This window comes from Epinephelus lanceolatus, chromosome 20, assembly GCF_041903045.1.
Source record: "Epinephelus lanceolatus isolate andai-2023 chromosome 20, ASM4190304v1, whole genome shotgun sequence".
Lineage (NCBI taxonomy): Eukaryota > Metazoa > Chordata > Actinopteri > Perciformes > Serranidae > Epinephelus > Epinephelus lanceolatus.
The window spans coordinates 29,101,013-29,117,280 of record NC_135753.1 but is presented as its reverse complement, the minus strand read 5'-3'; the positions used below and the strand labels follow the sequence as shown (position 1 = coordinate 29,117,280).

The 16,268-nt window shown below is 42.4% G+C and overlaps 1 protein-coding gene across 2 annotated transcripts in view; it reads right to left on the bottom strand.

Annotated features, from left to right (window-relative positions):
* The window catches only part of vav3a (vav 3 guanine nucleotide exchange factor a), a 129,821-nt gene that overhangs the window by 37,988 nt on the left and 75,565 nt on the right, over window positions 1-16,268 (bottom strand). For both annotated transcript variants that reach the window (XM_033638724.2, XM_033638725.2), the window contains exons 11-16: window positions 15,466-15,534; window positions 14,039-14,125; window positions 13,854-13,939; window positions 13,306-13,438; window positions 6,635-6,744; window positions 1,147-1,248 (exon numbers count right to left, since the gene is read on the bottom strand). In XM_033638724.2, the coding sequence (XP_033494615.2) occupies window positions 1,147-1,248; window positions 6,635-6,744; window positions 13,306-13,438; window positions 13,854-13,939; window positions 14,039-14,125; window positions 15,466-15,534 (587 nt within the window). The remainder of the gene's footprint in view (window positions 1-1,146; window positions 1,249-6,634; window positions 6,745-13,305; window positions 13,439-13,853; window positions 13,940-14,038; window positions 14,126-15,465; window positions 15,535-16,268) is intronic.

The window sequence follows — 16,268 nt, the reverse complement described above, 5'->3', positions numbered from 1 at the left end:
TAACCAGCATGGAGTTCACGTGCAGGTACACTATCACTTTGTGTGCAGTTCAGAACTACAGGGTGCGTGTTGCATTGGGGGTAGAAGTCAGAGCAGTGAGTTTAAACCATTAGGACGTATGAAACCTTTGCAATTCTTATGAAATCACAAGAAAGGAAATGTAAGGTTTGTCCAAGATTTTCGTTTCAAAATAAAACTTCTACAAGACATGTTACTGTATGTGTCATCTGATTAATGATGCAATACCTCAGACAGGCCTGTGCCCTTATATATATCATCATAAAACATGACAAGTCCCCTGACTGTATAGCATACACGAAATGTCAGATTCATGCGGTAGGTTTTATAAAATAATGTCATGCACATCTTGAAATCACAGAATAACACTTGACTCATTAGACTCATGATTCATGAAGTCGTTTGATATTTGAAGCCTGTTAGATAAAAGGTAAAATTTCTTTTGTGCCTTTTAAAGTCAATCCAATGTTCTTCTACAAGCACTGTGCACAAAGAGCTCTGGCACAATAGTTATAATGAAATAGTCCAAAGGACCAATCACTATTGAAAGAAAAAAATCAAGAAAATAGTAATTTGTATAAAATAATTATACACTGCACCTCAGATGCTTCTTCCCTGCATTATTCTTGTTTCTCTTGTATCTTATCCCCTAAAAATGTGAGTGAATTCAGTACCAGGCTCTGTATATTCACAGTGCAATTATCTTGTCCCCTTTCCCCATCCATCGCCTTGAAGAAGTGCTCAAGTGTGACAGACATTTTTCTTTACCGTCCTCGGTAGGTGAAACCACTCAGTCGTCCCCGCTGCAAGAAAGACCACGAGTCGCAGTCCTCTGGGTGCCGATACCATTCAGCAAATTCAAAAGAAACTTTGTGTAACTAAGGCACATGTGCAGAGGAGGAGAGGAGTAAAAGGAAAGTGACGAATAGATTGTTAGGGTACACTGGAGAGGAACAGGAGTAGTGGAGGTCTTTCAAAGGAGTCCTGACAGTTGTTTGAAGGGAAAGGGGTTCGCGTCTCGTCCTCAGTCTTTATGTTTGACGATAGCCTTGAAGAGGGTTTTGTGCTGCTTCCACTGTGTGTGTGTGTGTGTGTGTGTGTACTTGTGAATAATAATGAGCCTCTTACCTTAGCAGCATGTGGCAAGAGTTGCAGGAGGTGATCCTTTCAAAGGTGTGCATATTAAAGTCATGGAAGTTGTTAGTGGCGTTCTCAGGACGAATGTTGGATCTAAATAAGACATAAGACATGAAAAACATTTTTTACAGATCATATTTGCTGAAGAATATTCTGAACACAGGGTTGCTATATTGTGTGTCTTGTAATTATGGTAATTTATGCTCCTCATAATATGTATGTATTTCATAAAATGCATCTTGGTATATTTAGTATCTAGAGTGATCTATAAGTCATATGACTTGTTCTGTGGAGCACCATGTTCAGTGAGGTGTATAAAGCATGATGCACTTAAGTGTTATGTGACATGTTTTGATTTTTAAGGACTGGCACTGGTCGACACCTCGCTACTTAACAAACATTTTCTAAATATTACTTTACTATCACTATTTCTTACGTTAAATTCAGACAAAACTTAAGTTCAGTCAGGAACATTTTCGTCAAAGGAAACTTTATTTCCATTTGCAGTATCATATTTGGCGATATGGCTCTGTTCTGGGGCCCCTCTGCCTTAAGGCTGAGAGCGCACCTGTCTGCCCTTCCACGTGCAAATGGGGAAAGCCTGAGGCAGCGAGAGCAACCCTCCCTGCCCTTCCATGTGCCTACATGGAAAGCCTATTTGTGATGTGTGATATTGGGGTTCATAAATATAAATATAAATATAAATAAAACTTTTTCAACTGATCTTCCAAAAATCAACTTGCAGGAAGAATTCTGATTGAAACAAGTCGTCCACAACACTAAAGCACTTTTAGGTTACTATGCTTTCATGCTAATGCAGTTCAAGCAGGGACCTTTCCATGTGAATTAAGGGTGCTCTGACTTCCAGGATTCGGGAGTGAGCTGCCAAAAACAATTTCAATCATGAACGGCGATGTCGGAAATCCAGAGGACAAACAATAAACAGAGATTTCAAAAGAATAATGCAAATCTCCTTGTTTCTTGCATTCAAAATGCAGCGTCAGCTAAATCGCAAGAGCTGGAGCGTCCTTGAATGCACCATCGAGTTTTCAATATAGTGTCTGCTTATGTACTTGCCTTACTACATGACGATAATGTAACCTGTGGTACGAAGTAGAAAATCCGTACATGGTGAATCTTAGAAGGGCTCATGGTAAATATTTAAAACCAGTATTGAAAGCTCCCATAACACTGACAATACTATACTGCATGTGCTGTTCTCTGCCCCTGAACACATCTAGCATAAATAATGGAAGAGTTAAGACTCAAAATCAGAATGAGCAGTTGGGCTTAACAGTAAAATAAACACTGACCGCTGTTGTATGTTGTACTATAAGTTGCAGATGAGCCCCAATGAATGAATGAAATTAAGTTGCCCATTTTGTTGCACTTTTCAAACAAAAAAAAAAAAAAATTCATTTATAATTGCAGCCAACAAACTCTTCCAAGGCAACAGTAACATTTCACTGATACGGTTCTTTGAAGTGGGAAGGAGAGAATTGCAAATAGACAGGCAAGGTCTGCTTGAAGTGAACACAGAAGTGTTCTTGGCCCCTTGGGACATGGATGAATGTGTGTGTGTATGTGTGTGAGAAAGAAAAAGACAGACAGGTTTATGCCCGAGTTTGCCTGTAGCACAAAGGCCTGTTTGTTTTGAACTGAAGAGGTCTTTCCTTTGTTTTCGGTGTTGTGATAGCCAGACGTGATGACATTGTTGCATAAGTGCTTTTTACCTTAATATGCAAGGGTGCTGTTTTTGAAATTCAAATAATTAGTCAAACTGAGCTACGACATGTTCTCCAGAAAATGGGACAAACAGCGCTGAGATGGAACAAAGTGTCAAAGAAGAAAAAAAAACCTTCAGTGGTATCCTCTCCTCTGTTCTGGGGTCAACCAATATATCTGCTTTGTAGGCACGATTGTTGTTAACTATAAATTGCATACCGCTGACAAGAAAGAGGGTCCACTTTTACTGTGGAAATAATCACACTGAAAGATACTGAATACATCGCTATGCCATGTTTACAACGACAACAAAAACCTCATAAAACCTCCTGAGCTTCCTTTTTCTTCCGATTTGACTTTGAGAGTATGATTGTCCTCTTCCAGCTCCACTATTTCTCGTCCGTTTAAAGATGTCCGTTGCAACTTTGCACAGTCCGCTGAGAGGTAGCTGCTTCACTTTTAAGGACTTTAAAACTCAGAATGACTTCATCTACTGTCTTCTTCTGACTTTCAAGGATAGAGCGCTCACTCACTGCCGTTCACGCGACAGTTTGTCTTTACTTTAGATTTTTTTGCCTTCAGTATGCGGAGCAGCATCTGCCCACCCCTCGTGACTGCTGAATCTTAGTCAAGCAGCAAACAGAGGAACATAAAGGCGGCACGTGAGAAAACAACTGTTCACAGATCAGCTATTAAGCGTCGCTGTGGGAGCATGTGATTGTCTGGCAATGCCTTTGTATTCTCGCAGCTTGTTAATGCAGCCCCAAAAGTTAATCAACCAGAGCCCCTCTTTTTTTCAGTCTCACCGCACTTCATCTTACTAATCCTCCTCTTCACATCCTGTTAGGGCCTGTTGCTTTCCTTTGGAGCTTGAAAATGTTATTTCACAGATTTTTTTTTCTCTTTTCATCATTCTCTTTTTTCTTCCCCAGTTTTTATTTCTAAATTTTCAGTGTAATTGCACCTGCTTGGGAGCCCCACTGCTCTTTACGAATCTGTCACTGATGTCACTGGCAGTTTATTCAGAGATTCAGAGAAGTTTGCTGAGATGTTACAAGCGGCATGGTAGTACAGTGGTAAGCATCACATACCCAGGGTGGGGGATTCGAATCCTGGGGTGTATCCTACCTGTGTCAGTGTGGGTTTTCCGGGTACTCCGGTTTGCTCCCGCAGTCCAAAGACATGCAGGTTAATTGGTGACTCTAAATTGCCCAGTAGGTGTGAATGTACCCCGCCTCTCGCCTAGTGTCAGCAGGGATAGACTCCAGTCTCCCGCAACCCCCAGCAGGATAAAGGGTTACGGAAAATGAATGAATGAATGAATGAATGAATGAATGAAACAGAACTCTGCCTATTTATTTTTAAAAAAGATTAGTCCAAATTGAAGCAAAGACAGATTTGGCCCTGTCTTTACTCTTGATTCCCCAAAATGCGACTCGACAGCATCTTTTGTTAGACGCTCTGTGTCTGGTAAACGCGCACATCTTTCAAACTCAGCACCTTTAATTTATAATGAAGGCCTTCTGTTAAAAAATTACAGCCTCCGGGACCAAGCTGGTGTAATCCCGACAACATCACTATGACATCATCACGGTTGCTTTTTATTTTTAGACTTCACAAAGCTTCTCCCGAGCCAAACTGTCTCCTGCTGTACCTGTTGTATTATTTGTATGCGTGTACTATTCTGCTTTACTGTGCAACATGTCAACATCTTCCTGGGGCCGGTTTCATGAGACAAATTCCTGCAAGTCTCGGTCATGATGAATACAGCGATTCTAATCTCATTGAGCTTTATTTCATGGTTTGAAATGCAGTGGCAGCCCCAAGAAATTTTTAATAGGGGTGGCCAGATGTGGCCAATGAAAACCTTGGCAATGTAAAAGCCAAAACTGAATTTCAGGGATTTGATAAAGCTCAAGACATTAGGAGATTTTGAGTACCACGAGTAACCCTTTTTAATGGGTTATATATCTCTATATACATGTTCAGTGACTCATTGCTCTTCAAATAGACTTGTTGTCCTTTTCCATAAAAAGACAAATACACATCTTTAATTTGAAGGGGTGCATTGATTGTGAGGAACAAACCTTGACTGGGATTAAGTCTTAAAGGGATAGTGCACCCAAAAATGAAATTTCAGCCATTATCTACTCACCCATATGCTGATGGAGGCTCAGGTGAAGTTTTAGAGTCCTCACAACACTTGCGGAAATCCAAGGGGAGAGTGGGTAGCAACACAACTCCACCTAATGGAGGCTGACGGTGCCCCAGATTCAAACATCCAAAAACACATAATTGAAACCACAAAATATCTCCATATTGCTCGTCCGTAGTGATCCAAGTGTCCTGAAGCCCCGACATAAAAAGTCTGGAAAAACGTCATTTGAACTCAGTTTGTAGCCTCATTGTAGCCTGTAGCTCTAACTGCCTCTCTGTACACTGCGTTCAAGTGTGTGCGCTTGTGCGCGAGACCAGCGAAAGCACGTGAACACACATGAAGGCGGTGCCCATGTCTCACAGTCTCACGCAAGCACGCACATGTGAGCTCGGTGTACAGAGAGGCAGTTAGAGCTACAGGTGGAGTTGTGTTGCTACCCACTCCCCTCTGGGATCTCCGCAAGGGATGTGAGGACTCTGAAACTTCACCAGAGCCTCCCTCGGCATATGGGTGAGTAGATAATGGCTGAATTTTCATTTTTGGGTGCACTATCCCTTTAACAAGTTTAGGCGAGAGTTGTGGGTACCCATAGAACCCATTTTCATTCAGATATCTTGAGGTGAGAGGTCAAAGGACCTTTAAAAATGGCTGTGCCAGTTGTTCCCTCGCAAAAATTTAGCCTACATTTGGAGTGTTATTTAGCTATTTTGAAGGGAAGCTAGCACGACATGGTTGGTACCAATGGATGCCTTGGGTTGTCTAGTTTCTGAAGATATCCACGCTTACTTAAAAGATCAGGGCACCAAACCTTCTTAAAGACAGTAAGTCGGCCTCCAAGTATTTTTGCCAGGGGTTAAAGGGTTATATTAGGGTAGCCATGGCCCTCCATTGGGGGCACCACTGTTGAAATGAGGTACTCCTGGTCCATTACTGTACATTAAACACCTTCATACAACTACTTAGCTAACATGCCACATCTTCACAAAACTGTTTGTGGTAAAACATCTTCACTTTTCTGATTTCAGACTTAAACCATCAACAGTTCACCTACTTTTTCCCATTGTTGTGTGAATTGTGCTTTAGACCTTGATAGCTGCTGCTACACTTACTGTAAACCCAATACAACTCGTCTGGCCTGTGTGTGTGTCAACTCTGTGACAGCCAGTGGTTGGTGGGGTTTCTATCTGACAATTAGTCAATCATTCGTCTTTCTTCGCTCTACAAGTGAAATACTTTAGTTCCATTTGTCATTCTAGACAGTCAGTTTAAGTGACTTTGGATCCAGATCAGGTGGCGGACTGGTTGATGCAGTTTAACAGCATACACTTGAAGCTGGAATCAACATGACCAATGGTGTCCTGTGAGTACAGCGTGCTGAATGATTCAAAATGCTGTTTGTGTGCTTTTAAAAGCGTGTGTGCAACTTATGATCTGGTAATCTTTCTGTCGCAGTGCCGCCAGCCTCCTCATAAATTATCAAGTAGCCTAACTTGAATAACAGGACAGGCCACGTGCACTTCGACGCTGTGACAAAATGCGGCTAAGACAAAGAGACACACACTCTTATCATGCTGTGATGCACGAGCACACACTCACATGGCCATGCCAAACTGCTCCAGCCACTTCTTTTTCAGCTCTTTGGTCTTGAAGAAGAATTCAAAGCCATTCTGGCCCTGGTTATGAGTGAGGTAGAATCCGTGGGACCACTGCAACAGGAAAGAAAAACACACATTTGAGAAAATAAAACAACAGTGAATAAATAAATTGAGGGTTTGAGTGAAAGACAAATGGAGCAGGAGGGGGCAGGAGCTGGAGGAGACAGGATGCAGGGAGACAGATGGAGACAAAGAGATGCAAAATGAAAGAGGGATGCCTTGGGGAGAGCAAACACAAAGGCTGAGGGGTTGGAGGGGCGGCAGAACTGACAGACAAAGACAAAACAGAGAGGAAGAGCATGAAGGGGAACAGGAAAAGAGTGTGCGGTGGTTGTGCCATATAACTGCTGGGCAACAGACAGCATGCACAGACCCAAGTAGTGAGTGAGCCTGTAATCAGCCACCATTACCCACTTCAAAGGCTAAATTTTAGTCTATTAGCCTCTGTGTCAACACATGCCTCTGTTTTTTAGATGGCATCACTAAACAGATGCTTGGGAGATGCACTTTTTATGGCTCCTAGGTGAGGTTTTAAACTTCCAGCACTCGGCTCTGAAGGCTAAAAACATGCCAAGCTCACAGTGCTGTCAGGGAAGCGCAAAGGCTCATCTTTTCTATCGAAAGAAAAGAGAAAAGGAAAGCAGCGCTCTACAGAGGCATTCCCAGTGGACACCAAGCCTTAACGCTCAGCAAAGATATCTCTAGCAACCAATTTGTAAAGAGAAGGAGAAGGTGTTTGTCTGTCTCTCTGTCTGTCAGTTTAGGCCTTTTTGCTTGGTTTATCTTTGGAACTTAAAAGCATAGCACATCCAGACTGATAATATCAAAACACTCTTTGTTGATCTTCCTAAAATATAATTACTCTGACACTTGGTGATGTACTTTACCTCATGGGTCAATCTGCCCAGGTTCAGAAACTGTCCTCACCCATTATACGACCCCGTACGTCATTTGTACCAGCAGCTTATTACAACCCGTATTGTTATGGTGTGCACTTTCTCTGAAAGCTTAAGGACACAATGGAGCAGTACCACCAAAAATGGTGGGGTGAGTGTTGCGTGGTTCAAGCAAGACACGACTATAGAAAATGGCAAAGACATTTTAAAAATGGCGTAACAGAACTAATTGGTAGTATAAAGAATTCTTCATCCACATGTTGCAACGTATTTAATGGCCTCACAGAGCACCGACATGCTACCTCTGTTATAACGCTACGTTAGCTACGTTATTAAGACCTCCTCCACCTTCACCATGTCTGTTGTTGTCATAAACCTTTGACTCTGCCCTCTAGTGCCATCTACTGGGTGTATCAATGCCAACATAAAAGACATATGTTAGTATATGGGCACATTTTCATACTTAAAGGGAGTATAAGTGAGCCTTTACATAATGTAGTTAACTTATGTTTTGTATGTAATGTACGTTAAAAACAAACATACTTCTTGTAACCACGATCGTTAACTTTTCCTTAACCTAACCAAGTCATTTTGTTGCCTAAACCTGACCAAGCTACCACCATTTCACACCATTAACCATGTGTTTAAACTGTGAATGCTTACTGTCATGTCATTTTGGGAGTCACTGGTAAATGGCATATTCTGTCGTTCAGGTATGAGGACGTGTTGATTTCCTGCCAACACTAGGGGCACTAGTTTAGGAGATCCTGTGGGTGGTATTAGAGGGTAGGAACAAACCACTTATGTGGAGATACATGCTGTTGGCAGTGACAGTTTCTTTTGGCCACTTGGGGGCAACACACGCTGTAAACACAACATTGACGTATTATCACCTTTTAAGTTGACATGGTGAACGTGTTTGTGAACAGGAGTTGTGTTTTAGTGTAGTCCAGTATTCACTCTCCTGTTTAGCTCTGTTTTGGTCTCCTCCGACCTCCTCATGGAAAGATCTGGCTCTTTAGCTGCTTAATGCTCTGCGTGTTCAGCAGCTTGTTGCTAACTTTGTCTGTCAGACTAAGGGCCTGTATGCAAACTGTGTTTTTTGCACATAAGCACATACGACAAGCAGCAGCAGTGACCCACCATCCGACACCACCACACCGTGTGGACGGAAACAGAGAGCTCGGCAGTCATGACTGGCTGTTGAAACAGGTGACGTGCTTTAAGCTCTAAAACCAGCCGCGGGCGATTTGACTAATTGAGTTCCAGATGACACCATCAGCCGGCTTGAGTCGATCTCAGATCGGCCACTTCACACCACTGCATCTTTTCTCTGCAACGTTCTGAAACAGTTTCATCTCGTCGCGAGTCTTTGGTCTGAACTGGGCTTAAGTAGCATGCGAGGGGTGCTCAAAAGCACCTGAGATACACAAAGTTCAACTTTTGGAACAGCCATGTGCACCACTTGTCATGTGAGGAGGGACAACCAATCACAGCCAATAAATATCTTTCCTTTCTTCCATAAATATCAGGTTGCAACAAATATGGAGAAGAAGTTGACCATTTTAGCGCAGGTCCACCCAGAACTCAATAACCGCTGGAGGCCTGAAGAAGGATCAGCTCCAAACTTGGGATTGCTGGTTAATAAGCTATGACCTGTCCTGGTTGTGGTTAATTAGCAACTAAAGAGCAATGTGCAAAGGAACTCTGTGACAGTCTGGTGACCTGCCCAAGGTGTACCCTGCCTCACGCCCAATGACAGCTGGATAGGCTCCAGCCACCTGCGACCCTGAAGAGGATAAGCAAGTACGGATATGAATGAATGAATGAATGAACAAATAGCTGAAATATAAGTGAAGTTTTAATTCAATGGCTCACACCATCAGCTACATGAAAAATGTCCGCACATCGTTCCAATGGTCGCACACAGTTTCCTGCTTCTGTGTACAGCGATTAGACTTTAAGGTTATTTGGTTTTACCGCCAGATGACTTGCATGTAAATGTGATTATTTTGTGTCTATGATGAGGGCTGTTATCGCTGCTTACCTCAGACAGCCACTGTCATCTGTGGCATTTCCATAATAAATATGTAATCAAACAAACTGCATCATATCCATCATGTCAGAGGTGAATGATACTGAGGTAGTCGAGGTTGCACAGGAAAAAAATTACTACATAAGCCCATATGGGTCTGAGCCCACTAATGTCTGCTATTTACAACATCATTATTACCCAAATCATTGTTTCCTGGCACGCCTTAGATATCATCCCTCATTATGATTGGCAATATTTTTCACCACTTGGCACTTAGTATTCACTGTGTGTGTGTGTGTGTGTGTGTGTGTAGTCAGACCCAAAGCGAGGTTTAATGATAACACCATCTGGGTGGAGGCAGACTGTTCTAGTCTGACACTCTCAGTATTATGCTGCTGAATGAACAAGACAATGTAAAACATGTGCTGGAACAAGCATGTATCAAATTATTTAAGACTCTTTTCTGGTGATTATTTTGTTGTGTGTTATGAGCCGGAACAATTTTTGCACATGGTTCATTTTAGTAGTACGATAGAGGGCTCGGGGCACAAAAGGCAGCAGTGGGGTGTTGATGGTGGCACAGGTGCTTATAAAATATTGTCAGGAAGCAAGTTAACTCGATTTTTACTCAATTTTATGAACGTGCGTTTATCTGATAAATTGTTATGGCTACTCATTATGCTGAAGTAGCACTGTTAATTGGTTTGTCAGGAGTCCAACGTGGTTTTCTGAGCTTTGCTGACTCAGTCATAAAGAGGCAATAATGGACTCAACAGAGCAAGACTTGCCTCCATTATAGCTGATTGGTTGTTATATGAGATGCTTGTTTTGTTCTTTTATTTCAAAGAATGCAAAGACGTATGATTTGCTGTTATTTTTCACTTCTACAGCAAGAGGGCCAGAACAATGTAGTAAGTGTACTCTAGCTTCTACTTTCCTGATGAGGATAGACATGGCTCAAAGCCCGGGGTGAAATTAAATGTCATCAGAAACTGTTTTAGCTGTTAGAAAATCACTGCAAATCACAGCTTAAATTGAGTTATTGCTTTTTGAAAATGGTGATAACACGCCATAAAATTAAAAGCTAAATGCTCAAGACACATTTTTCTTTTTCCGTCAGTGACCTAAATCAGTGTGGATTCAAAGTGACTCCACCAACAGAGCTAAAGACGCAGCAGCTTCTTTATTCTAGGTAAAAACAATAAAATTAGACGTGCGATTCTCACTTTCTTCTCAGCTGTGATGTATCTGAGGACTAAGAAGTGTTAACTGCAGAAATAAACCATTTGGCTGCCAGAAGCACTAAAAATGTTGTTATTGGATTAAAATTCAAGACTGTGTTTCACTGCATTAAAGTCCTAATGTCAGTGTGCAGCACAACAAGGAAGTGGAAAAACAGGTTTCAATATTTTGAGCAAATATCAGTAATAAATGTGGTCTGCAAGCCTGGGCAGAAACAAACTACCTGTTTTGTTTCTTTTTGACTTGGGCTTGATTTAATTGGGGCTAATGTTTGCTGCATGTCTGAGGTAAAAACATCATCAGTGTGGCCTCGCCAAAAGTGGAATTGAGTTACTCTCTTGGAACAGAAAGGGAAACGTTCACAAAGAGATGTGCTGCTGCCAAAACAACACAGGAAAAAAGGTGAAATGACTGAAAGATGTGCCAATATCTTTTCCAAGGTGATGGCCAGATCTGAAACATGAAAAATGTGTAACTTGGCATGTACGACATGCTGGAGGGGATATTCACCTGGGAGCCCGACTCATGTGCAGTCTGGCCATGTTGCACAGTGCAGTGAGTGAACACATATAAAACATGAACAGTTCCATCATGCAATGTGTATGTTTGTTCTTTTCCTGTTTGAATACGGTATTTCTGTGATGTCATACATCTTTAAAATAGAATTATACAGCTGTAAAAATATCGTGACTTCCTCATGTCACTGCTGATAATCAGGCTGAGTCTTGGGAGGTATTGTGTACATTTACACAGGTGCAACTAACAACATTCATTAGTGGTGGCTGCAATCAATGGTGTACGCTTGCAGCTAAATATAACAGAGCCATGCCTATGAAGACTCTTAGTTACCCAGGAAACAGAGCCATCATTATGTTGTTAGTCAGGCCTGTGCTTTTAAGTTAAAATGCCTGTGGTGGAATAAAGTATATCAACAGACGACCCCATGTGTTGTTTGCACAGCAGCTTATAAAAGTAATGAACATCGTCACTGTTACATCACCCATCGTTTTGTTGAGTTTGGCATTTTGGACATCACCATATTGTTTTTTTTAAAGCCAGAAGTGACCATATTTGGACAAGATGGTGGAGCTGGGGATGAGGGGTGGCTGTGACTAATAGACTATAGCGACGCCTCGCACCAAGCTGTAAACATGTTTATGTCTGCTGTGCTAACATGGGTTAGCCCCCAGTGGCCATCCAAAGAACTGCAGCTTTTCACACTTCTGCGTTAGCTTAATTTTTCAGCCCTAGAGGTTGCTGCTACATTACGACCCATACATTTAATGTCAGGTGTTGACCTCTAGTGGCTGTAGTAACTATGACAGGAGCAAAGGAGGAAGTCGGGTGACGTAGTATAAAGAGTAAAAAAGCATAGGGAGGATGTCGGGGTAGATTGATGGGTCAAACAAACATAGAACTTAGATCCAGGAGCTTGTTGTTCATGTCACTTGTAAACTAAAGTCAACACTGACTTATCAAGTCTGTAACAAACTTGATCTTTTCCTAAAACTAAATTGAGCATAGCGTTAGTTCAGGCAGGACATGATGTCAGGCTCAGCTCACATCCCAGCTACATCAGCTGATCTCAAACAGCCCAATCAACTGATGGAGCAGCTGATTGATGGAAGGGAGTCAGCTGGTAGATCACATGATTCCTTTCTATGCAACCAATTGGCGAATCTCACTCAGGGCGCCCTATTTAAACTGCTCTGGCCTGCCTACTGTTGCTGCTTCCTCTGCAAGCTGCTTTGCAACCCACCTCCCCCCCAGCTCCTCCTTCTCATGCTGTGTCTGACTTGTCAGTGTCATTTCTGTTTGTCATTGATGCTGCTCTGTTCTGTTCCCTGGGGGTCTTTGCTGCTGCTCTCTCTGACGTTGGCTTTCCATGTAGGCACATGGAAGGGCAGAGAGGTTTGCTCTCTCTGACTCAGGCTTTCCTTGTCTGCATGTCATGGTAGTTTTGGTGCCTAAACCTAACCACACTGCAACCTTTTCACAACCTTAACCAAGTGTCTAAAACTTTGACTGTTGTATTTAGGTGTGAGGGTTAATCTCCTGCAACAGTTAGGGCACTAAGATAGGAAACGCTCCTGTGGGTCAATTTTGTGGGTAGGAACAAACCACCTATATGGTCGTACGGGTTGGAGGACTTGTTGAGACAGCCTCATGGGGGTTGATGATGCCACTGAAATACCCCCCACCCCCCTCAAAATGCATTCTTGCTGAGGTAGAAAAACACTGCTGAAGCAACATTCAGACCATTATGGTCATGTTTCTTCAACACCTGAGGATGACTGACCACATCTTATTCTTTGGTGGAGGATACTTTGTACTTAAGCATGCAGAGAAAAAGGCAGCACAGACATAGCTCCTTAGGATGCCACAAAAAAAGCTGAGCAGGGCTATGTCTAAATAGAAATCATATCTGTGTGTGCAGACCTTTCGGTTCTCCTTGTCCGATGTGGGGTTGTTGGTGATCTTGAAGAGGTGCAGGTCGATCACTTCTTTCATCTCATAGTTGTCTCCTCGCCGCTTACAAACAATCACAGCAGCGTCAAACAGGAAGATGTGCCTGCAATTCAAAGAGCGTTGTGTCAAAGTCATTGAAGATATGTATTCATGTTACTGCTGCCCTGTGCATTTTGGGGAAATCATTATCACTAAAAGCTACAATTTGCAATATAATATTAAAACTCTGAATTGTTATCCATTATTAGCCTGTGCTTGTCTTGATCTTTGCGTGGTCTTAACTGAATACCTTGTTACCTGACATTGGACAAGGTCTTGAGACTTTTTTTTGGTGTATTCTGTGTCGGAATTCTGCCACTTGTCTTCACCGACAAGACACACAGGTTTAGTTTCTAACAGCACTTTGGCTAGAAGCAAGACATACTCTGGCAGTTTTCCAACCGCAGCATCTGATTCAAGTTTAACTGCACTCAGTCAGTCAGTGTTTCAGTCAAACAGCCGTCAACCTGAATTCTCACCTGTCCTGTTTAGCCCGTTTGTCCACTGTGGCCACTCGTACTTCCCCATCACCTTTGGGTCTGCCATAGGTACTCAGTCGCTGATTCTACGGAGAAAGAGACAAACAAAGATGGGGGATTGTGATTGTGAAGCACTGTGAAAATGAGATCAGTATCTAATTATTTGGAAGAAACAGGTGGCTTACCAGGTTTTCAATGGATCTCTGATACTGATCTATTTCTCGCAGCGTCTCATTGTCTCGCTTGACTTCATTGACGTACTGAGCCAAGTCCTGTAAACAGATCAGAAAACAAAGTCTTTCCTTTTTCCTTTCCATTTTCTTCCAATTATGTGCTCAGGTCTTTTTGTGCTGTTTTCCTGCCCTTCAAAAGTCACCATTGTCGATGTGAGCTTGTAAATTCCAAGCAGACACAGTATATTGACATTGGGCAGTGAGCAGCCTTTGAGGATTAAAAAATGAGCAAGACTTATGAATGCTGCATTTAGTGGAAGACTTATTTATTTGTGTATGAAATATGATGTTGAATAATGCCTAGAAAAGTGTTTATGCCAAACATTGTGATGTCACAGTGAAGCTGACCTTTGACTTTTTGGATTTAAAATGTTGCAAACTGTGACTGCAGCCAGGCTGGTGCACGGAGGCATACAACCGTGAGGTGGTATTTCTAGTTTATATTAACAACGGATCAAATAACTGTAATGTGAAAGGTGTTGCTCATTGGGATGAACCTGCAGAAACAATCTCCTTCTTTGTCTAGTGAGGTTAAAGTGATGTGAACTGGTCTCGCCATGTGACATGAAAGGCCTGCCTGCAGCCATGTTATTCCTTCAAAGGCCCGAAACTCATGAGCTGTGTTCTTCTCACTTGTTTACAGATTCCCTTGAACAAGAATTTTGTCAAGCTGTTGGTCGAGGCCTTCAGCTAGCATCTGACGCTCTGGGGGTGTGTCCTGCAACATTGGTACTAGTCGGCCCAGGTCAGCTTTTTTTGTGGCCGATTCAGCATGTTGAATTAGAGTCTGAAATGACTTAGCCCGTCAGTGAATGAAATCACTCTGATTGGCAGTTCAGCTCAGTGCACAAGGAAAGAAATGGAAGTGAGGAAAGTAAACAAACGGCTAAAGTCAAGAGGGTGTGAGATCAAAAAGTAAGTTGCTAAAGAAGGTAAGATTTTTTTTAGCCATTGAGCTCTTCAACATAAATGGTTCATAATTGTGCTATTATTTGCTTGTGCATGGTTAATATCATTTGCTCTTTAAAAATCAGGGTGTGTTGTTAGTGTGTCCTCCAGTTTTGCTTTTTTAATGAAAAATACAGATCACCACCACCTGCTGCTATGTAGAGTTATTTCCTGTCACACAGGAGCAGAATGTTCGAGCTGGCTGGTTATTGCCTGTAGTCTGTGCCTGAGACACAGGTGGTGTGAGGCAACACGGCCATCGTCGCCACTAGTTCTTTGATGTCAGTTAGGTGCATCAGGCCTTAAATGGCTCACACTGGGAGACTAACTGTGAATATGTTTGTGTATGAAGCTTTGGGAAAGACCTTCCACTCAGTGCATGCTGGGATATTTGCAGTGTGTGGAAATAAACTGGATAAACGATGATGTACCTTCATGGCGTCCAGTGCCATCCGCAGATTACTCTTGTCAGTGGAATCATGAGTGTGTTTCACCAGCTCCTATTGGACGGAAACAAATCACACACACAAAATATAAGTATGATAACATCCTGTTTGTGTCGTCAAAATGATTGAAAGCATCGCACAGCCAAAGGTAGAAATTGCAGAGGCTATCTGTCAGTCATAAACCAAAAAAAAAACCCTGTAAAAAAAATCATGAACATTGTTATCCTGCTGCTAACATGCACCGCAGCCACAGTCCACACATGAGAAAGTAATGCTTTGGCTCCAGATATGAAATGAAAAAGGTTACTGTGAAAAGAATGCTGTCCTGAAATAAATCAGATACTGTGTGTGTGTGTGTGTGTGTGTGTGTGTGTGTGTGTGCACTCATCTATTGCAGGTGTGTGTGTGTGTCTAAAATTGCTTGCCAGTGCCTGGCTGCAGCGTAAACAAGACATCTAGACCTCAGCAGTGGAGGATAAGGGAGGATGCCATGCATGTCCTTCATACAGGGGCCCATACTAACTGTGTCCACACACACACACAGACACTCACACACACACACACATACACACACTGAGTCGCTAAGGGAGATATATATGTCTGCTTGGCACTGCTCAAATCTCTGGTGTCAGTCAAGCTCAACCTGGGCATTATTATCACTAGCAAGACGACAGAGTCCTATTTATCAAGCCCTGCTCCCACCTCCACACATCCACAGAGATACAGAGGAAGGGAGTGGTCACACTGATAGCCGGGACCATACATGATGGACTCATTGAGGGAATCGT